This window comes from Oncorhynchus clarkii, chromosome 9 (assembly GCF_045791955.1).
Source record: "Oncorhynchus clarkii lewisi isolate Uvic-CL-2024 chromosome 9, UVic_Ocla_1.0, whole genome shotgun sequence".
In the NCBI taxonomy this organism is placed as follows: Eukaryota; Metazoa; Chordata; class Actinopteri; order Salmoniformes; family Salmonidae; genus Oncorhynchus; species Oncorhynchus clarkii.
Window position 1 is genome coordinate 68,279,597 of NC_092155.1, and position 23,712 is coordinate 68,303,308.

General features: G+C 46.6%; 1 protein-coding gene across 1 annotated transcript in view; it reads right to left on the reverse strand.

Annotated features, from left to right (window-relative positions):
• Window positions 1–992: 992 nt before the first annotated feature.
• The window catches only part of LOC139416854 (zinc finger protein 385A-like), a 153,835-nt gene continuing 131,115 nt past the window's right edge, over window positions 993–23,712 (reverse strand). Inside the window, exons 5-8 of the mRNA XM_071165990.1 lie at window positions 15,920–16,276; window positions 4,152–4,336; window positions 2,378–2,470; window positions 993–1,926 (exon numbers count right to left, since the gene is read on the reverse strand). Of these exons, the coding sequence (XP_071022091.1) occupies window positions 1,639–1,926; window positions 2,378–2,470; window positions 4,152–4,336; window positions 15,920–16,276 (923 nt within the window). The 3' untranslated portion in view covers window positions 993–1,638. The remainder of the gene's footprint in view (window positions 1,927–2,377; window positions 2,471–4,151; window positions 4,337–15,919; window positions 16,277–23,712) is intronic.

Consider the following 23,712-nt stretch of genomic DNA (forward strand, 5'->3'; position numbering starts at 1 on the left):
TCTGACATACTGCAGTGACATTCTCTCTGACATACTGCAGTGACATTATTCTCTCTGTGCTGACATACTGCAATGACATTATTCTCTCTGAACTGACATACTGCAGTAACATTATTCTCTCTGTACTGACCTACTGCAGTGACATTCTCTCTGAACTGACATACTGCAGTGACATTCTCTCTGAACTGACATACTGCAGTGACATTATTCTCTCTGACATACTGCAGTAACATTATTCTCTCTGTGCTGACATACTGCAGTGACATTATTCTCTCTGACATACTGCAGTGACATTATTCTCTCTGACATACTGCAGTGACATTATTCTCTCTGTGCTGACATACTGCAGTGACATTATTCTCTCTGAACTGACATAATGCAGTAACATTATTCTCTCTGAACTGACATACTGCAGTGACATTATTCTCTCTGTGCTGACATACTGCAGTGACATTATTCTCTCTGAACTGACATACTGCAGTGACATTATTCTCTCTGTGCTGACATACTGCAGTAACATTATTCTCTCTGAACTGACATACTGCAGTGACATTATTCTCTCTGTGCTGACATACTGCAGTGACATTATTCTCTCTGAACTGACATACTGCAGTGACATTATTCTCTCTGTGCTGACATACTGCAGTGACATTATTCTCTCTGAACTGACATACTGCAGTGACATTATTCTCTCTGAACTGACATACTGCACTGACATTATTCTCTCTGAACTGACATACTGCACTGACATTATTCTCTCTGAACTGACATACTGCAGTGACATCATTCTCTCTGAACTGATATACTGCAGTGACATTATTCTCTCTGTGCTGACATACTGCAGTAACATTATTCTCTCTGTGCTGACATATTGCAGTAACATTATTCTCTCTGACATACTGCAGTAACATTATTCTCTCTGAACTGCCATACTGCAGTGACATTATTCTCTCTGAACTGACATACTGCAGTTACATTATTCTCTCTGACACACTGTAGTAACCTTATTCTCTCTGACATACTGCAGTGACATTATTATCTTGGTTTGGAGGTGCATAGTACAGTAAGAACACTTAAGACCAGAATGATGAGGAAAGAGTATGTATACCCATCACATACTGTACTGAAAGTTAGTTGCAATAGAGGGAGGTGTGTGTGTGTGTGTGTGTGTGTGTGTGTGTGTGTGTGTGTGTGTGTGTGTGTGTGTGTGTGTGTGTGTGTGCGTGCGTGCGTGCGTGCGTGCGTGCGTGCGTGTGTGTGTGTGTTTTATAAGAGCCATCAGTGTGATGGATCTCACAGTGTGTGGGGAGAGAGAGGTGAGAGATGAACAAGCATACTGCAGTCCATCCAATGCATACTGAGTATCTCTCTTCCTATTGCCCTCTCTCTCCTTCTCTCTCCATCAGTCTATCACTCACAGTCACAAGCCTCTGAGATGGAAGGAGAGTTTTAGCTCAGGGAAAAGGGAAAACGAGGGACTCCATCTCCTTCTTTCAGGTGCTCTCTTCCCTTTAATTTCTTCTCATCTACATGTTTCTTTGTTTACCGATGGTTTGTTTGTTTACCCTATACATTTATTTATTCACAGTGTGCTTTTGTAGTGCCTGCTCCTGACTGGCCGAGGTGGAGGAGGTGGAGTCAGTAAGGAGAGAAGAGGATTGGCACGTGGGAGGTGCGCATGGGCCCGGGGGCGGGTCTTAAGATGGCATGGCTGAGAGGTGGGCCCTGTAATAGGTGGTGGTGGTGGTGGTGATGCGGGTGGTGATGCGGGTGGTGCTGGGCCGAAGACGCTGCTGCAGCACGAAGCTGAGCCAATTGGTGGTTCGAGGAAGCGGCTGCAGCCATCGCCGCAGCAACAGCCAGGGGACTGGGCAAGAGCCCTGCCCCCAAACATTTGGAGAGATCCTTAGAGAAGTTCAGAGAGGACTGAGGGAGGGAGAGAGGGAGAGAGGGAGAGAGGGGGGAGGGAGAGAGGGAGGGAGGGAGAGAGGGAGAGAGGGAGAGAGGGAGGGAGGGAGAGAGGGAGAGAGGGAGAGAGGGAGGGAAGGAGAGAGGGAGAGAGGGAGAGAGGGAGAGAGGGGGTTTAGTGGCAGACGCTGAACACATGTAGCGCAAAACAAATATAGAATACCATTTCAGTTTGAAACTATTTAATCTGTCTTAACACAGAGGCTTCTGATTAGACTGTATGTCCAGCACATTCCAAAATGGAACTTCAGGGCATTAGTAATGCACCTACTGATTACTCAGAAAACAACCTCCTCACTATCAGTGGATAAACTAGTGAATTTGATCTAGCCCTGGCAAGGGATAATCATTAGTTAAACTAGCCTTGGCCCAGTAGAGGTCAGGTAAGTGATCAGAAGTGAAAGGTTACCGTGAGGTCAGCTACCCTGTGCTTCTTGTGTCGGCTGAGAAGAGGGTTAGGTTTCCCTGCCACTCCGTCCCGGTGCCTTCGACTAGATATGTGCTGCAGGGAGGGAGAGCGATATAAAGGGTTAGACAGCAGCCAGACGATCCAGGACCGACACAGTCATATGGCGACTGCGGTTGCACCATAATTATTTCACTGATCCAATCTTCTCAGTTAGTACATAAGGAGTACGTGCTGGCGGTCAATTTGGAATAGTAGTCACCTCTAGGGGTCTTTAGGGGCCTAGTGTGAAAATGAGTAGTCACCTCTAGGGGTCTTTAGGGGCCTAGTGTGAAAATGAGTAGTCAACTCTAGGGGTCTTTAGGGGCCTAGTGTGAAAATGAGTAGTCACCTCTAGGGGTCTTTAGGGGCCTAGTGTGAAAATGAGTAGTCACCTCTAGGGGTCTTTAGGGGCCTAGTGTGAAAATGAGACATCACCTCTAGGGGTCTTTAGGGGCATAGTGTGAAAATGAGAAGTCACCTCTAGGGGTCTTTAGGGGCCTAGTGTGAAAATGAGAAGTCACCTCTAGGGGTCTTTAGGGGCCTAGTGTAAAAATGAGACATCACCTCTAGGGGTCTTTAGGGGCCTAGTGTGAAAATGAGAAGTCACGTCTAGGGGTCTTTAGGGGCCTAGTGTGAAAATGAGTAGTCACCTCTAGTTGGTCTTTAGGGGCCTAGTGTGAAAATTAGTAGTCACCTCTAGGGGTCTTTAGGGGCCTAGTGTGAAAATGAGACATCACCTCTAGGGGTCTTTAGGGGCCTAGTGTGAAAATGAGACATCACCTTTAGGGGTCTTTAGGGGCCTAGTGTGAAAATGAGACATCACCTCTAGGGGTCTTTAGGGGCCTAGTGTAAAAATGAGACATCACCTCTAGGGGTCTTTAGGGGCCTAGTGTGAAAATTAGTAGTCACCTCTAGGGGTCTTTAGGGGCCTAGTGTGAAAATGAGACATCACCTCTTGGGGTCTTTAGGGGCCTAGTGTAAAAACGAGACATCACCTCTAGGGGTCTTTAGGGGCATAGTGTGAAAATGAGAAGTCACCTCTAGGGGTCTTTAGGGGCCTAGTGTGAAAATGAGTAGTCACCTCTAGGGGTCTTTAGGGGCCTAGTGTGAAAATGAGACATCACCTCTAGGGGTCTTTAGGGGCCTAGTGTGAAAATGAGAAGTCACCTCTAGGGGTCTTTAGGGGCCTAGTGTAAAAATGAGACATCACCTCTAGGGGTCTTTAAGGGCCTAGTGTAAAAATGAGACATCACCTCTAGGGGTCTTTAGGGGCCTAGTGTAAAAATGAGACATCACCTCTAGGGGTCTTTAGGGGCCTAGTGTAAAAATTAGACATCACCTCTAGGGGTCTTTAGGGGCCTAGAGTAAAAATGAGAAGTCACCTCTAGGGGTCTTTAGGGGCCTAGTGTGAAAATTAGTAGTCACCTCTAGGGGTCTTTAGGTGCCTAGTGTAAAAATAGGACATCACCTCTAGGGGTCTTTAGGGGCCTAGTGTGAAAATGTGAAGTCACCTCTAGGAGTCTTTAGGGGCCTAGTGTGAAAATGAGACATCACCTCTAGGAGTCTTTAGGGACCTAGTGTGAAAATGAGAAGTAATCTGGATAAAGGGGTCTTCTGTATGTGGTCCCCGCCTCTCTCACCTCTTTGAGTTGCAGTTCAGGGTTGACCCGCATGTTGCAAATCCCACACACACACACGCATGCACATGCACGCACGCACACACCATCTTCCTCACCTGTTTGAGTTGCAGTTCAGAGTTGACCCTCACGTTGCAGATCTCACAGTGGAAGGTGCGTTCCTCAGTGTTGGGGTCCAGTGGACCCCCTCCCAGCTCCCCCGGGGGTTTGGGGCCCAGCCGAGGGTACGCCTTGATAGGACCCAGCCCACTGCGAGCCTCCAGGATAGTTTTGTGTTTGGTACCTACACACACAAGTTTTCTTTCATTGACTTAAAGAAAATGGTGTCTAACTATCCCGTGGGGCATGGGTCAAGACACAAAGTAAAAATGCATTCAATCCTTCATTCACACACACACACACACACACACACACACACACACACACACACACACACACACACACACACACACACACACACACACACACACACACAAAGCATCAGTCTTTAGTCCAGGATGACATCACCCCAAAAACTAACATAAGTGTATACACCATGCTGAACTGTTCTATAACCCCATCTATCAGCCACAGCTCATTGAACTGTTCTATAACCCCATCTATCAGCCACAGCTCATTGAACTGTTCTATAACCCCATCTATCAGCCACAGCTCATTGAACTGTTCTATAACCCCATCTATCAGCCACAGCTCATTGAACTGTTCTATAACCCCATCTATCAGCCACAGCTCATTGAACTGTTCTATAACCCCATCTATCAGCCACAGCTCATTGAACTGTTCTATAACCCCATCTATCAGCCACAGCTCATTGAACTGTTCTATAACCCCATCTATCTGCCACAGCTCATTGAACTGTTCTATAACCCCATCTATCAGCCACACTCATTGAACTGTTCTATAACCCCATCTATCAGCCACAGCTCATTGAACTGTTCTATAACCCCATCTATCAGCTACAGCTCATTGAACTGTTCTATAACCCCATCTATCAGCCACAGCTCATTGAACTGTTCTATAACCCCATCTATCAGCCACAGCTCATTGAACTGTTCTATAACCCCATCTATCAGCCACAGCTCATTGAACTGTTCTATAACCCTATCTATCAGCCACAGCTCATTGAACTGTTCTATATCCCCATCTATCAGCCACAGCTCATTGAACTGTTCTATAACCCCATCTATCAGCCACAGCTCATTGAACTGTTCTATAACCCCATCTATCAGCCACAGCTCATTGAAATGTTCTATAACCCCATCTATCAGCCACAGCTCATTGAACTGTTCTATAACCCCATCTATCAGCCACAGCTCATTGAACTGTTCTATAACCCCATCTATCAGCCACAGCTCATTGAAATGTTCTATAACCCCATCTATCAGCCACAGCTCATTGAACTGTTCTATAACCCCATCTATCAGCCACAGCTCATTGAACTGTTCTATAACCCCATCTATCAGCCACAGCTCATTGAAATGTTCTATAACCCCATCTATCAGCCACAGCTCATTGAACTGTTCTATAACCCCATCTATCAGCCACAGCTCATTGAACTGTTCTATAACCCCATCTATCAGCCACAGCTCATTGAACTGTTCTATAACCCCATCTATCAGCCACAGCTCATTGAACTGTTCTATAACCCCATCTATCAGCCACAGCTCATTGAACTGTTCTATATCCCCATCTATCAGCCACAGCTCATTGAACTGTTCTATAACCCCATCTATCAGCCACAGCTCATTGAACTGTTCTATAACCCCATCTATCAGCCACAGCTCATTGAACTGTTCTATAACCCCATCTATCAGCCACAGCTCACTGAACTGTTCTATATCCCCATCTATCAGCCACAGCTCATTGAACTGTTCTATAACCCCATAACCCCATTAGGATGTGTTAACTAGCTGTTAGAGTATTAACTAGCGGCTAGAGAAGTCTCTGTACTGTACCGCCATCTAAACCACAGGAGGTTGGTGGCACCTTAATTGGAGAGGACGGGCTCGTGGTAATGGCTGGAGCTGAATGGTATCAAATACATCAAACATGGTTTCCATGGGTTTGATTCCATTCCATTAGCTCTGTTATGGCCATTACTATGAATCGTCCTCCCCTCAGCAGCCTCCTGTGATCTGAACTTTCCTCTAACTCAGCACTGGTAGGCAGCAGAGTAGAGTACACAAAGCACATGTACAGTTAGTGAAATCTGATGGTGTAGGGTGAAGTTATATGCTGATATTGAGTCAGTTAGTCCTTTCCCCCGCTAATGGTTAAGGTAAGGATTGGGGAAGGGGAAGCTGATCCTAGATCTAGTCTTAGGGGAAACTTTACCTGGAGTGGAATGGGACTAGGAGGGGAGGTGTAGTATTAATATGAACCACTAGAGGGCCACGGTGATGTGGTAACGCTGTAGGCTACAGTAGTGGCGTTATGGCTGTAACCGTACATGGAGGTCTCCACTGTTAGAGTTGACATTGGCATAGAACTGAAAGACGTCTATCTCTCTCTGTTCTTTTAGGGTAGCCAGTTGAATGTTCTGGGATAGGGTTAGCTTTTCTGAGAGGTCATGTGCCAACATCTAGATGACATCTGTAATATTGAAGTCAACTCGGTGCATAGGTCAACTGCTTTTGGTCTTCAAAGAATGGAAGTATGGTTGTACCGTGCAGTATGTTCTGTGAGCTGCCTCGTGGTCGAATATGAGTGTTACTCTCTTGTTCAAATGGTTTGCATTACACACTCAGACAGCCCTGACGATGTTAGTTCTGGTCTTCTTAATGCTGGTCCTCTGAATGACGAGGTCATTACGTTCAGAAGGTAGTATTAATGTGTTGAATCTAGAGGTTATTAGTCATGACATCACAATACAAAGGTGCATTCAAACTCAAGAACTTCTAGCCTTCAAAGAGTGAAAGAGCTGTCTGTTTTCTGTGCTCTCTCTCGTGCTGAAATATGAGTGTCATTCCTTGTTCAAGTTGTGTGCATTAGATTGACTGACAGCATACACGTTGTTGTGCCAAAATAGTTCCTTTCTAACTAGTGTGTTAGAAAAAGGGCAGTGTGCTCAGTCTAAAAATATGATTCTTATTTCCAGCATTACACACAGATGTCCTGCTACCAAAATTGTTCCTTTATAACTAATTTCATGTTTTGTCCTTGGATGAAAAATTCTAGTCATGTCCTACCGTCCGTGTCCCCACTACTCCCCCGATCCCAGAACCTCAATCACGCCATTTTGCACTTGGTCTGACCGAGAGTTTGTTTACGTCCCAAATAGCACCCTATTTCCTGTATGGTGCTCTGCTTTTCAACAGAGCACTGGTCAAAATTAGTGCATTCTATAGGGAATAGGGTGCCAAAGTTTGGCATTTACTTTGACTTGTTCTCCCAAATCCCTGATCTTTGAGCAGTGAGTAATAGGTTACAGCAGGAGAACATGGAGGAGGAGGGGGAGGAGGGGGAGGTGGGGGAGGAGGGGGATAAAGAAGAAGGAGGAGGAGGGAGGTCTGGAATGACTGATTTCACTTGTGGCCAATAATGTGGAGTTGGAGTTTTTTGCGGTCTTTGTTCTATTCTGTGCAGACAATAGATGAACCCTGTCTGGGTTTTCTCGTCCTGCGTGCCGAGCTGCTTGACTCACAGTTACAATGAAACACTACACAAACAGACAGGAGATGTCTCCAAACATGAAAAGAGACAATACACGGCGAGGAACTGTTTTGTAAACGTATGATTACGGTTCAATACACACCCATCCACAACCTTACTTCTCAACCTCTTTTTTTGTTCATAGCACTGCTAGTCACACTGTGCATGTCTCTGTTTGTCTGTCTGTTTGTACAACATATGCTTTTATTTTTCAAATTCTTGTTTTGGGAATGAGAGATATTGCTTCCAGATTGTGAGTTGATTTGGACTGTTAATCTTCTCAGATTGAACTGCAGGCACAGTAGATGTCACAGATGCGTGAATGTCTCTGTTGATCTCTTTTTGTTTTATATCTGTCTGTGTAGCGTAAATTATTTTTGTGTGTTTTTGTATGGATGTACAGAATTAATTAGTGTTTGTACTGTAAGAACAGAAGAGAGTGCAATCAACAAGGAGTCTGATTGTATTCCTTTATCTCTGTGTCGTGTCCCTAGGGCTCAATAAAACATATCATCTATGTGTGTCCTCTCCCTAGGGCTCAATAAAACATCTAATTGCTGTGTGTTCTCTCCCTAGGGCTCAATAAAACATCTAATCTCTGTGTGTCCTGTCCCTAGGGCTCAATAAAACATCTAATCTCTGTGTGTCCTCTCCCTAGGTCTCAATAAAACATCTAATCTCTGTGTGTCCTGTCCCTAGGGCTCAATAAAACATCTAATCTCTGTGTGTCCTCTCCCTAGGGCTCAATAAAACATCTAATTCCTGTGTGTCCTCTCCCTAGGGCTCAATAAAACATCTAAACTCTGTGTGTCCTCTCCCTAGGGCTCAATAAAACATATAATCTCTGTGTGTCCTCTCCCTAGGGCTCAATAAAACATATAATATCTGTGTGTCCTCTCCCTAGGGCTCAATAAAACATATAATCTCTGTGTGTCCTCTCCCTAGGGCTCAATAAAACATATCATCTCTGTGTGTCCTCTCCCTAGGGCTCAATAAAACATACAATCTCTGTGTGTCCTCTCCCTGGGGCTCAACCAAACATATCATCTCTGTGTGTCCTCTCCCTAGGGCTCAATAAAACATCTAATTGCTGTGTGTTCTCTACCTAGGGCTCAATAAAACATCTAATCTCTGTGTGTCCTGTCCCTAGGGCTCAATAAAACATCAAATCTCTGTGTGTCCTCTCCCTAGGTCTCAATGAAACATCTAATCTCTGTGTGTCCTCTCCCTAGGGCTCAATAAAACATCTAATTGCTGTGTGTCCTCTCCCTAGGGCTCAATAAAACATCTAATCTCGGTGTGTCCTCTCCCTAGGGCTCAATAAAACATCTAATCTCTGTGTCCTCTCCCTAGGGCTCAATAAAACATATAATATCTGTGTGTCCTCTCCCTAGGGCTCAATAAAACATATAATATCTGTGTGTCCTCTCCCTAGGGCTCAATAAAACATATAATATCTGTGTGTCCTCTCCCTAGGGCTCAATAAAACATATAATCTCTGTGTGTCCTCTCCCTAGGGCTCAATAAAACATATAATCTCTGTGTGTCCTCTCCCTAGGGCTCAACCAAACATCTGATCTCTGTGTGTCCTCTCCCTAGGGCTCAATAAAACATATAATCTCTGTGTGTCCTCTCCCTAGGGCTCAATAAAACATATAATCTCTGTGTGTCCTCTCCCTAGGGCTCAATAAAACATATAATCTCTGTGTGTCCTCTCCCTGGGGCTCAACCAAACATATCATCTCTGTGTGTCCTCTCCCTAGGGCTCAATAAACATCTAATTGCTGTGTGTTCTCTCCCTGGGGCTCAATAAAACATATAATATCTGTGTGTCCTCTCCCTAGGGCTCAATAAAACATCTAATCTCTGTGTGTCCTCTCCCTAGGTCTCAATAAAACATCTAATCTCTGTGTGTCCTGTCCCTAGGGCTCAATAAAACATCTAATCTCGGTGTGTCCTCTCCCTAGGGCTCAATAAAACATCTAATCTCTGTGTCCTCTCCCTAGGGCTCAATAAAACATATAATCTCTGTGTGTCCTCTCCCTAGTGCTCAATAAAACATATAATCTCTGTGTGTCCTCTCACTAGGGCTCAATAAAACATATCATATCTGTGTGTCCTCTCCCTAGGGCTCAATAAAACATACAATCTCTGTGTGTCCTCTCCCTGGGGCTCAACCAAACATATCATCTCTGTGTGTCCTCTCCCTGGGGCTCAACCAAACATATCATCTCTGTGTGTCCTCTCCCTAGGGCTTAATAAAACATCTAATTGCTGTGTGTTCTCTCCCTGGGGCTCAAAAAAACATCTAATCTCTGTGTGTCCTCTCCCTAGGTCTCAATAAAACATCTAATCTCTGTGTGTCCTGTCCCTAGGGCTCAATAAAACATCTAATCTCTGTGTGTCCTCTCCCTAGGGCTCAATAAAACATCTAATTGCTGTGTGTCCTCTCCCTAGTGCTCAATAAAACATCTAATCTCTGTGTGTCCTGTCCCTAGGGCTCAATAAAACATCTAATCTCTGTGTGTCCTCTCCCTAGGGCTCAATAAAACATCTAATTGCTGTGTGTCCTCTCCATAGGGCTCAATAAAACATCTAATCTCGGTGTGTCCTCTCCCTAGGGCTCAATAAAACATACAATCTCTGTGTGTCCTCTCCCTGGGGCTCAACCAAACATATCATCTCTGTGTGTCCTCTCCCTAGGGCTCAATAAAACATCTAATTGCTGTGTGTTCTCTACCTAGGGCTCAATAAAACATCTAATCTCTGTGTGTCCTGTCCCTAGGGCTCAATAAAACATCTAATCTCTGTGTGTCCTCTCCCTAGGTCTCAATGAAACATCTAATCTCTGTGTGTCCTGTCCCTAGGGCTCAATAAAACATATAATCTCTGTGTGTCCTCTCCCTAGGGCTCAATAAAACATCTAATTGCTGTGTGTCCTCTCCCTAGGGCTCAATAAAACATCTAATCTCGGTGTGTCCTCTCCCTAGGGCTCAATAAAACATCTAATCTCTGTGTCCTCTCCCTAGGGCTCAATAAAACATATAATCTCTGTGTGTCCTCTCCCTAGGGCTCAATAAAACATATAATATATGTCTGTCCTCTCCCTAGGGCTCAATAAAACATATACTATCTGTGTGTCCTCTCCCTAGGGCTCAATAAAACATCTAATCTCTGTGTGTCCTCTCCCTAGGGCTCAATAAAACATATAATCTCTGTGTGTCCTCTCCCTAGGGCTCAACCAAACATCTGATCTCTGTGTGTCCTCTCCCTAGGGCTCAATAAAACATATAATCTCTGTGTGTCCTCTCCCTAGGGCTCAATAAAACATATCATCTCTGTGTGTCCTCTACCTAGGGCTCAATAAAACATATAATCTCTGTGTGTCCTCTCCCTGGGGCTCAACCAAACATATCATCTCTGTGTGTCCTCTCCCCAGGGCTCAATAAAACATCTAATTGCTGTGTGTTCTCTCCCTGGGGCTCAAAAAAACATCTAATCTCTGTGTGTCCTCTCCCTAGGTCTCAATAAAACATCTAATCTCTGTGTGTCCTGTCCCTAGGGCTCAATAAAACATCTAATCTCTGTGTGTCCTCTCCCTAGGGCTCAATAAAACATATAATCTCTGTGTGTCCTCTCCCTAGGGCTCAATAAAACATATCATCTCTGTGTGTCCTCTACCTAGGGCTCAATAAAACATATAATCTCTGTGTGTCCTCTCCCTGGGGCTCAACCAAACATATCATCTCTGTGTGTCCTCTCCCTAGGGCTCAATAAAACATCTAATTGCTGTGTGTTCTCTCCCTGGGGCTCAAAAAAACATCTAATCTCTGTGTGTCCTCTCCCTAGGTCTCAATAAAACATCTAATCTCTGTGTGTCCTGTCCCTAGGGCTCAATAAAACATATAATCTCTGTGTGTCCTCTCCCTAGGGCTCAATAAAACATCTAATTGCTGTGTGTCCTCTCCCTAGTGCTCAATAAAACATCTAATCTCGGTGTGTCCTCTCCCTAGGGCTCAATAAAACATCTAATCTCTGTGTGTCCTGTCCCTAGGGCTCAATAAAACATCTAATCTCAGTGATTCCTCTCCCTAGGGCTCAACCAAACATCTAATTGCTAATTGCTGTGTGTCCTGTCCTTAGGGCTCAACCAAACATCTAATTGCTCTGTGTCCTGTCCCTAGGGCTCAATCAAACATCTAATTGCTGTGTGTCCTGTCCCTTGGGCTCAATAAAACATCTAACCTCTGTCCCTAATCTCTGTGTGTCCTGTCCCTAGGGCTCAATCAAACATCTAATTGCTGTGTGTCCTGTCCCTGTGGCTCAATCAAACATCTAATTGCTGTGTGTCCTGTCCCTAATCTCTGTGTGTCCTGTCCCTAATCTCTGTGTGTCCTGTCCCTAGGGCTCAATCAAACAGCCATCACAAAAATCCTTCCAAAGGTTACTGTAATGATGTCACTGATTATGTGTCCATTGATCGACACTTAGTTATACATTAAGAAGCTTTTCATGTTTATCTATCATCATGTCTGTCTGTCTGGCAGTCCAAGGCCATTCCCATTCCCCTAACAGCACTGCCTTACTGCTGTGGTGTGGTAAGGGTGAGGTGTAATACAGGGACTGGTGTGTGTGTGTGTGTGTGTATGTGTGACATGAACCAGAACACAGAGCGAATTAAGGGGAAATGAACAGCTTCCCCAAGCCACAGACTAAAAGGTTAGGTGGGTTGAGCCTAATGGATTTGACTGGCATCTTTGGGACATTTAGGAGTTCTAAAACCAGTCATGTGGAAGCACACCCAAAATAGTTTTTAAAACTATTTTATTTCACCTTTATTTAACCAGGTAAGCTAGTTGAGAACAAGTTCTCATTTACAACTGCGACCTGGCCAAGATAAAGCAAAGCAGTGCGACATAAACAACAACACAGAGTTACACATGGAATAAACAAACATGCAGTCAATAACACAATAGAAAAGGTCTATACAGTGTATGTACAGTGTCCATACAGTGTGTGCAAATGAGGTAAAATAAGGGCGGTAAGGCAATAAATAGGCCATAGTGGCGAAATAATTACATTATAGCAATTAAACACTGGAGTGATAGATGTGCAGAAGATGAGTGTGCAAGTAGAGATACTGGGGTGCAAAGGAGCAAAATAAATCAAATAAATAACCGTATGGGGGATGAGGTAGTTGGATGGGCTATTTACAGATCGGCTATGTACATGTGCAGTGATCTGTGAGCTGCTCTGACAGCTGGTGCTTAAAGTTATAGTGAGGGAGATATGAGTCTCCAGCTTCAGTGATTTTTGCAATTCGTTCCAGTCATTGGCAACAGAGAACTGGAAGGAAAGGCGGCCAAAGAAGGAATTGGCTTTGGGGGTGACCAGTGAGATATACCTGCTGGAGCGCGTGCTACGTGTGGGTGCTACTATGGTGACCAGTGAGCTGAGATAAGGCGGGGCTTTACCTAGCAAAGACTGATAGATGACCTGGAGCCAGTGTGTTTGGCGACAAATATGAAGCGAGGGCCAGCCAACGAGAGCATACAGGTCACAGTGGTGGGTAGTAAATGGGGCTTTGGTGACAAAACGGTTAGCACCAATTTGCTGAGTAGAGTGTTGGAGGCTATTTTGTAAATGACATCACTGAAGTCAAGGATCGGTAGGATGCTTTGTTGCGAAATAGGAAGCCGATTCTAGATTTAATTTTGGATTGGAGGTGCTTAATGTGAGTCTGGAAGGAGAGTTTACAGTCTAATCAGACACCTAGGTATTTGTAGTTGTCCACATAAGTCAGAACCGTCCAGAGTAGTGATGCTGGATGGATAGGTGTGGGCAGCGATCGGTTGAAGTGCATGCATTTAGTTTTACTTGCGTTTAAGAGCAGTTGGAGGCCACGGAAGGAGAGGTATATGGCATTGAAGCTCATCTGGAGGTTAGTTAACACAAAATGGTGTCGTCTCCGTAGAGGTGGATCAGAGAATCACCAGCAGCAAGCGCGACCTCAATGATGTATACAGAGAAAAGAGTCGGCCCGAGAATTGAGCCCTGTGGCACCCCCATAGAGACTGCCAGAGGTCCGGACAACAGACCCTCTGATTTGACACACTGAACTCTGTCTGAGAAGCAGTTGGTGAACCAGGCGAGGCAATCATTTGAGAAACCAAGGCTGTTGAGTCTGCCGATAAGAATGTGATGAGAGTCAAAATCCTTGACCAAGGTTGATGAATACAGCTGCACAGTATTGTCTCTTATCGATGGCGGTTATGATATCGTTTAGGACCTTGAGCGTGGCTGAGGTGCACCCATGACCAGCTGGGAAACCAGATTGTATAGCGGAGAAGGTATGGAGGGATTTGAAATGGTCGGTGATCTGTTTGTTAACTTGGCTTTCAAAAACCTTAGAAAGGCAGGATAGGATAGATGTAGGTCTGTAGCAGTTTGGGTCTAGTGTCTCCCCCTTTGAAGAGGGGGATGACTGCGGTAGCTTTCCAATCTTTGGGGATTTCAGATGATATGAAAGAGAGGTTGAACAGGCTAGTAATAGGGGTTGCAATAATTTTGGCGTATAATTTTAGAAAGAGAGGGTCCAGATTGTCTAGCCCGGCTGGTTTGTAGGGGTCCAGATTTTGCAGCTCTTTCACAAAATCAGCTAACTGGATTTGGGTGAACGAGAAATGGGGAAGGCTTGCGCAAGTTGCTTTGGGGGGTGTAGGGCTGTTGACAGGGGTAGTGGTAGCCAGGTGGAAAGCATGGACAGCCGTAAAAAAAAAAGCTTTTTTAAATTCTCAATTATCATGGATTTATCGGTGGTGGCAGTGTTTCCTACATATCACAGGGGCTATTCGATGCTAATCGATGCTAATGCAGAAAGCCACAGGATGTTTTTTTGCTGGTCAAGGGCAGTGAGGTCTGGAGTGAACCAAGGGCTATATCTGTTCCCGGGTCTACATTTTTTGAATGGGGCATGCTTATTTAAGATTGTGAGGAAAGCACTTTTAAAGAATAACCAGGAATCTTCTACTGATGGAATGAGGTCAATATCCTTACAGGATACCTTGTTTTCGGGAGCGTTTGACAGTGATGAGGGGTGGTCGTTTGACCGCAGACCCATTACGGACGCAGGCAATGAGGTAGTGATCGCTGAGATCCTGGTTGAAAACAGCAGAGGTGTATTTGGAGGGCAGGTTGGTTAGGATGATATCTATGAGGGCGCCTCTGTTTACAGATTTGGGGTTGTACCTGGTAGGTTCATTGATAATTTGTGTGAGATTGAGGAGATTGAGGGCATCAAGCTTAGATTGTAGGATGGCCGAGGTGTTAAGCGTGTCCCAGTTTAGTTCACCTAGCAGCACGAGCTCTGAAGATAGATGGGGGGCAATCAATTCACATATGGTGTACAGGGCACAGCTGGGAGAGCAGAAGGTGGTCTATAGCAAGCAGCAATGGTGAGAGACTTGTTTCTGGAAAGGTGGATTTTTTTAAAGTAGAAGCTGAATTTGTTTGGGCACAGACCTGGATAGTAAGACAGAACTCTACAGAACTCTGCAGGCTCTCCCGGCTTCTAGCCTTTTAAAATGATAAACTTGGATTAGCTAATACAACGTGCCATTGGAACACAGGAGAGATGGTTGCTGATAATGGGCCTCTGTCCGCCTGTGTAGATATTCCAGAAAAAATCAGCCGTTTCCAGCTACAATAGTCATTTACAACATTAACAATGTCTACACTGTATTGCTGATCAATTTGATGTTATTTTAATGGACAAAAAATGAGCTTTTCTTTCAAAAACAAGGACATTTCTAAGTGACCCAAAACTTCTGAACGGTAGTGTATATCATTTGTATCAAGGTGTACAACATCTAAAGACCTGCATCACCATACTGAGAGATTTGCAGTTTCTAAAATGACTTATTTAGGTGTTATTGGAGCCTTTGTTCATGTTTTCCGTGGCCCTCATACTGCAGAACGAGCAATGAGAAAGTCTATGGCGGGTGGGGTAGGTTTCTCAAAACCATGTGAAATTGAAAAAAAAGTATCTGGACCTTTCTATAACATGACATTTACATTAAAAAAATTGAGAATTGGTTAAAAAATAGTGAACCAGCCCTTTAAGTACTAACTATTCAGATGACTACTAAGTGTCCTCTCCTAGATTAGTGACCTGAGAGGGCCACCATACCATACACCCATACTCTAAGCTATGTACCTTTGTTGTGAGCCTCCAGCTGTGAGAGGGAGTTGACGGACACTTTGCACAGTGAGCAGTAGAGGAGCTTCTTGACCTTGTCCTCCTCTGTCTCTGGGCCGGCTGGGGTCCCGGGAGCCACAGGGGCCACTGGAACACCACTCTGCTCAGGGATGGTGGTGTTTAAACCCACGGGGTAGTCAGAGGATGAGGGGAGAATGGGAGAAGGCGTGAGGGTGGGGGTGGTCAGCATGGGATACACGGAGGAGGCAAGGGGGGAGTCGTGGGTGGAGAGGGGAGGCAGGGGGGGTAGGGGCCCAGGCGGGGCCATGAGAGGCCCCCCGTTTAACAGTGGTGGCAGAGAGAGGCGTGGTTCATCTAGAAAGGGAGAGTAAAAATATGGTGTCAAATGAAATGCAGTGTTGGCACAAAATCTAAACAGACTTGTTTTTCTGAGTAAAAGTGTGTAACTAAAACAATGAAGTGTTTACAATAGACTTTCGATGATGCCTTTGAAGTATGTATGTGGTGAAGCAAAGTCAAAATGTTTCCTTTTAACATGTGACCAACCACATCCTTACCCAACCCAAGCCCTTCAACTACAACACACTGGCTGGTTCTGAGATCACGCAAACACCATTTTCAGCTAATTTTAACTCACTAATGTAAAGGACTCCAAAAGCAAAACACTGGCCTGCCATTATGGGGAAGTATTTTAGTATTCAGTATGACCTTATCATTGTCTAGTGTTACTATAGCAATTATATATGGGGATTGGAGGAAGCAGGCCTGAAACCAGGGACAGAGCCAATGACATATATATAATGATATGCTGTACGAACACATGGCTGTATATATGTCTGGGGACAACACTGTAACTTCAACAGACATGTTTTCTCTTTTGAAGTGTCATAGTACTTCTCTGCTCTCACTAATTGTATAGTGCACTACTGTTGACCAGCGCCCCCTAGTCTCATTTCCCATAGTGCACTGCTTCTGACCGGAGCGATGCCATAGTCAAAAGTAGTGCACATAAGGAATATGGTGCCAATCCGGACGCAGACTGTATGGAGCCTGATCATTGGATGATTGTTCTGTTACTGTATCCATGTCGGTCTCTCCCTGAAGAGGTAGCCTACCGACTTTCTGCATATAAACTGCATTGTATTCGATTCAGACGGCCAAATAAAAAAGCTGTTGTCTCTTCTCGATGTATCAAATGATAACGCTGTTGTTGAGTGCTTTCAATTCCACTGGTTTCCCAGGCAAATAGGACGTTCTACATTAGAGGAGCTTCCAGCTGCTCTGCATGCTGAACTTCTACCTTCACGCACTGAAAATGACACCACATAGAACATGCGTGTGCCGTGTACATACACACTCCTCGCCGCCACCTCAGATCTCTCCACCACGCACGTCAGTGCCAGTTACCAGGTGGGTGTGTTGGGGTAGGGTGTATCCTCAGTGTATGTCCAGGTGTTCCTTTAGGTAGGCTATAGGGGAGGAAGGGGGCCCCATCCAGCCCTCCTCCACCCAGCCGTGTTGGGGCTCTAGGGGTATGGTACCCAGTGTGTATGGTCAGGCATTGGTGTAACAGGGTAGGCAGGGAGACTGTGTCCCTCCAGCCCTCTCCTCTCCTCTGGTTGATGTGTGTGGTCAGGTATTGTGGTTACAGGAGGAGACAGGAGTGGTATTTATCCCCTGTGTACCCTAACCCTCCAGCCCTCTTCTCTCTGGCCATCCTAAGTGATTTATGAGTTTAGAAAACCATCTCTGTTCTAATGAACACTCAGCGTTATTCATTATGCTGCAGGGTGCCCTCTCTCCTCTCTCCGCCTGGCCTCTGTCCCACCTCTGACTCAGACTAACAACACACACACACACACACTATTGGCCGGGGAAATGGCTGAGGGTCCAGTGTCACAAGAAAGTCTTTGATGGAAAAAATCATTATTTCACAGTTAGATCATGGCAGGCTTGTTTTGTCTCTCCTTCCCTCTGGGAAGTCTCTCAGAGCCTCGTTCATTGAGTGACTGCATGGCTGTAGGCTACAGAGATTGTCAGACTGGCCTCTTAAACACTATTGTGCCGAGCCCATAGTTCTAGAAACTATGGTGAATGAATAACGAGGCCAGATCAGTACAGCTTGGCTGGGTTCAGCTCTCCAGTCCCCTTTAGAGCTCTGGGTTCAGCTCTCCAGTCCCCTTTAGAGCTCTGGGTTCAGGTCTCCAGTCCCATTTAGAGCTCTGGGTTCAGCTCTCCAGTCCCCTTTAGGGCTCTGGGTTCAGCTCTCCAGTCCCCTTTAGAGCTCTGGGTTCAGCTCTCCAGTCCCATTTAGAGCTCTGGGTTCAGCTCTCCAGTCCATTTAGAGCTCTGGGTTCAGCTCTCCAGTCCCTTTTAGGGCTCTGGGTTCAGCTCTCCAGTCCCCTTTAGAGCTCTGGGTTCAGCTCTCCAGTCCCCTTTAGGGCTCTGGGTTCAGCTCTCCAGTCCCCTTTAGAGCTCTGGGTTCAGCTCTCCAGTCCCCTTTAGAGCTCTGGGTTCAGCTCTCCAGTCCCATTTAGAGCTCTGGGTTCAGCTCTCCAGTCCATTTAGAGCTCTGGGTTCAGCTCTCCAGTCCCTTTTAGGGCTCTGGGTTCAGCTCTCCAGTCCCCTTTAGAGCTCTGGGTTCAGGTCTCCAGTCCCATTTAGAGCTCTGGGTTCAGTTCTCCAGTCCCCTTTAAGGCTCTGGGTTCAGCTCTCCAGTCCCCTTTAGAGCTCTGGGTTCAGCTCTCCAGTCCCCTTTAGAGCTCTGGGTTCAGGTCTCCAGTCCCATTTAGAGCTCTGGGTTCAGCTCTCCAGTCCCCTTTAGGGCTCTGGGTTCAGCTCTCCAGTCCCCTTTAGAGCTCTGGGTTCAGCTCTCCAGTCCCCTTTAGAGCTCTGGGTTCAGCTCTCCAGTCCATTTAGAGCTCTGGGTTCAGCTCTCCAGTCCCTTTTAGGGCTCTGGGTTCAGCTCTCCAGTCCCCTTTAGGGCTCTGGGTTCAGGTCTCCAGTCCCCTTTAGAGCTCTGGGTTCAGCTCTCCAGTCCCCTTTAGAGCTCTGGGTTCAGCTCTCCAGTCCCCTTTATAGCTCTGGGTTCAGCTCTCCAGTCCCCTTTATAGCTCTGGGTTCAGCTCTCCAGTCCCATTTAGATCTCTGGGTTCAGCTCTCCAGTCCCCTTTAGAGCTCTGGGTTCAGGTCTCCAGTCCCATTTAGAGCTCTGGGTTCAGCTCTCCAGTCCCCTTTAGAGCTCTGGGTTCAGCTCTCCAGTCCCATTTAGGGCTCTGGGTTCAGCTCTCCAGTCCCATTTAGGGCTCTGGGTTCAGGTCTCCAGTCCCATTTAGAGCTCTGGGTTCAGCTCTCCAGTCCCCTTTAAGGCTCTGGGTTCAGCTCTCCAGTCCCCTTTAGAGCTCTGGGTTCAGCTCTCCAGTCCCCTTTAGAGCTCTGGGTTCAGCTCTCCAGTCCCCTTTAGAGCTCTGGGTACAGCTCTCCAGTCCTATTTAGAGCTCTGGGTTCAGCTCTCCAGTCCCATTTAGAGCTCTGGGTACAGCTCTCCAGTCCCCTTTAGAGCTCTGGGTTCAGCTCTCCAGTCCCCTTTAGAGCTCTGGATTCAGCTCTCCAGTCCATTTTAGAGCTCTGGGTTCAACTCTCCAGTCCCCTTTAGAGCTCTGGGTACAGCTCTCCAGTCCCTTTTAGGGCTCTGGGTTCAGCTCTCCAGTCCCCTTTAGAGCTTTGGGTTCAGTGTTCTACTCCATTCAGAGCTCTGGGTTCAGCTCTCCAGTCCCTTTTAGAGCTCTGGGTTCAACTCTACAGTCCCTTTTAGAGCTCTGGGATCAGCTCTCATGTCCCCTTTAGAGCTTTGGGTTGAGCTCTCTACTCCCTTTAGAGCTCTGGGTTCAGCTCTCTACTCTTTTTAGAGCTCTGGGTTCAGCTCTCTACTCCTTTCAGAGCTCTGGGTTCAGCTCTCTACTCCTTTCAGAGCTCTGGGTCCAGCTCTCTACTCCCATTAGAGCTCTGGGTTAGCTCTCTACTCTTTTTAGAGCTCTGGGTTCAGCTCTCTACTCCCTTTAGAGCTCTGGGTTCAGTTATCTACTCTTTTTAGAGCTCTGGGTTCAGCTCTCTACTCCTTTCAGAGCTCTGGGTTCAGCTCTCTACTCCTTTCAGAGCTCTGGGTTCAGCTCTCTACTCCCATTAGAGCTCTGGGTTAGCTCTCTACTCTTTTTAGAGCTCTGGGTTCAGCTCTCTACTCCCTTTAGAGCTCTGGGTTCAGCTCTCTACTCCTTTCAGAGCTCTGGGGTCAATAGAGAGCAAGTCACAAGAAAGAGAAATAAACACCCGACCCCTTCAGAATGTCCAGTACTTCCGTCATCACAACATAACCCGATGGTTCCAGAGGTGGGTCAAAGACACAAAATACATATGAAAACATATTTAGGATGATGAAAAGCAGCCACATCAGCATGTCCCTTCAGTTAGTAGTTCTGATACTGTATGACTGGGCTGAGGGCTGGATTGGGCTGTGAGCTGGACTGGGCTGAAGGCTGGACTAGGCTGAGGGCTGGACTGGGCTGTGAGCTGGACTAGGCTGAGGGCTGGACTGGGCTGAGGGTCGGACTGTGCTGAAGGCAGGACGCTTTGTGACTTAAGGACTGCAGGCTAAATGTCACCCTGTGAAGCAGACAGGCGGCCAGACTGCCCCCATAATCATTTTGCATGATTGTGGCGCCCCGACACTGTACTGTGCTGGCTCGGATATGTTATTTTCACATTGTCATTTCAAATATGGTTCCAGCAGCTATGGTGGAATGCGTAGGCAGGCCAGCCCAGTACAGCTCAGTTTGGCTCGGCTCCATTTGGCCCAGTAGTGTGGAAATGGTATTGGTGCTTGGGTGTCGGTGGGACAAAGCCACAGGAAAGATATAATAACATGTGGGGAGAAGAAAGGCATCCAGACACAATCTTGAGGTTCGGATATATAACACTGAATAATGTCTCATGGTCTCGGTCTTTATCAATGTCTATGTTATTCTTTCAGCTTTGTTTAATGACACCTGCTCTGTGTTCCCATGGTGAAATTGTCTGGTAAACAGTGTTCAGTACTCAGTATAACCTTTTCAAATGCCACCGTGACCAGATTGAACATTTTCCCCTGTTCTTTCATTCCTAAGTGTTTTTGATCCAGGGAGGGACGGAGAGACAGACAGAGTGAGACTGGTGACAGTGAGGGAATGGAAAGTTCCGGTTGGTGAGGAGAGGAGATGGACAGAGACTGAAGCAGAAAGAGAGAGGAGAGAGAGAGTAACAGCCACACCCTCCACAGTGCCCTCTGTCTCTAATAACCAATCTGTCACACCAAGAGCACTAAATTACATTAGTGTCACGCCCTGATCTGTTTCACCTGTCCATGTGCTTGTCTCCACTCCACTCCAGGTGTCGCCCATCTCCCCATTGTCCCCACCCCCTTATGTTTGTCTGTTGCCGGTTCGTCTGGTTTGTCAAGTCAACCAGTGTTTTTGTCTCAGCTCCTGCATTTCCCAGTCCGTCTTTTCTCGCCCTCCTGGTTTTGACCCTTGCCTGTCCTGTCTCTGAGTCCGCCTGCCTCACCACTCTGCCTGTCCTGTCTCTGAGCCCGCCTGCCTCACCACTCTGCCTGTCCTGTCTCTGAGTCCGCCTGCCTCACCACTCTGCCTGACCTGTCTCTGAGCCCGCCTTCCTCACCACTCTGTCTGTCCTGTCTCTGAGCCTGCCTGCCTCACCACTCTGCCTGACCTGTCTCTGAGCCCGCCTGCCTCACCACTCTGCCTGACCTGTCTCTGAGCCCGCCTGCCTCACCACTCTGCCTGTCCTCTCTCTGAGCCCGCCTGCCTCACCACTCTGCCTGTCCTGTCTCTGAGCCCGCCTGCCTCACCACTCTGCCTGTCCTGTCTCTGAGCCCGCCTGCCTCACCACTCTGCCTGTCCTGTCTCTGGGCCCGCCTGCCTGACCACTCTGCCTGTCCTGTCTCTGAGCCCGCCTGCCTCACCACTCTGCCTGTCCTGTCTCTGAGCCCGCCTGCCTGACCACTCTGCCTGTCCTGTCTCTGAGCCCGCCTGCCTCACCACTCTGCCTGTCCTGTCTCTGAGCCCGCCTGCCTCACCACTCTGCCTGACCTGACCCTGAGCCTGCCTGCAGTCCTAAACCTTTGCCCCACTACTCTGGAATATCGACCCCTGACTGCCTTGACCTGTTGTTTTTCTGCCCCTGTTGCTGTAATAAACATTGTTACTTCAACACAGTCTGCATTTGGGTCTTACCTTCAAACCTGATAGTTAGATGAAACTATTAAACTGAGATCAGCTGTGATCTTTCCATACCAATAAATGTCATCCGACAGCTACAGTAACCTGTCTTATTCTCCTCCACTCACATCATATTCCTCTCTCTCTCCCTCTCTCCTTCTGTCTCACGAGTCATTTAGCACCCTCTCTCCTGTCTCACTAATCATTTAGCACCCTCTCTCCTTCTGTCTCACTAGTCATTTAGCACCCTCTCTCCTTCTGTCTCACTAGTCATTTAGCACCCTCTCTCCTTCTGTCTCACTAGTCATTTAGCACCCTCTCTCCTTCTGTCTCACTAGTCATTTAGCCCCCTCTCTCCTTCTGTCTCACTAGTCATTTAGCACCCTCTCTCCTTCTGTCTCACTAGTCATTTAGCACCCTCTCTCCTGTCTCACTAATCATTTAGCACCCTCTCTCCTTCTGTCTCACTAGTCATTTAGCCCCCTCTCTCCTTCTGTCTCACTAGTCATTTAGCACCCTCTCTCCTGTCTCACTAATCATTTAGCACCCTCTCTCCTTCTGTCTCACTAGTCATTTAGCACCCTCTCTCCTTCTGTCTCACTAGTCATTTAGCACCCTCTCTCCTTCTGTCTCACTAGTAATTTAGCACCCTCTCTCCTTCTGTCTCACTAGTCATTTAGCCTTCTGTCTCACTAGTCATTTAGCACCCTCTCTCCTTCTGTCTCACTAGTCATTTAGCACCCTCTCTCCTTCTGTCTCACTAGTCATTTAGCACCCTCTCTCCTTCTGTCTCACTAGTCATTTAGCACCCTCTCTCCTTCTGTCTCACTAGTCATTTAGCACCCTCTCTCCTTCTGTCTCACTAGTCATTTAGCACCCTCTCTCCTTCTGTCTCACTAGTCATTTAGCACCCTCTCTCCTTCTGTCTCACTAGTCATTTAGCACCCTCTCTCCTTCTGTCTCACTAGTCATTTAGCACCCCCTCCCCTTTCTGTCCTCCCAGACCCCACAGTTGATTTTGACTGTGTAACAAATCACATTCTAATACACAGTCAAACACAACCCATAATTATAAACACATGACCAGGGGGTCCGAAATGAAGTGGCCAAGAAAAGCTGCTGAGTCATGGTGCCATTATTTATATAAGTCACCTGTTTCTCTGAGGTCAACCTCCAAATAGGTAGCCTTGTCCCAGATCTGTTTGTGCTGTCTTGCCAACTCCACGTGACAATGACGATCGGAATGACATAGGAGTTGAAAAGTCAGCACAAACAGATCTGGGACCAGACTACTAAAACAGGACAGACATTCTAGAAGCCTTTGGCTCTTATGATGGCAAAAAGCATTACTAGTACAGAAGATTCCTTCAAAGAAGTCAGAGAACTCAAGAGCATCATTTCAGGTCCAACAGCACATGCTGTTGTCCCCAGATTAACCTGCGTGTTGGCAGGGAATCTTTTCCATGATACGATGTGCTACTCTAGCGTTTCCGTGGTGATGGTGCTACTCTGCCATCTCTG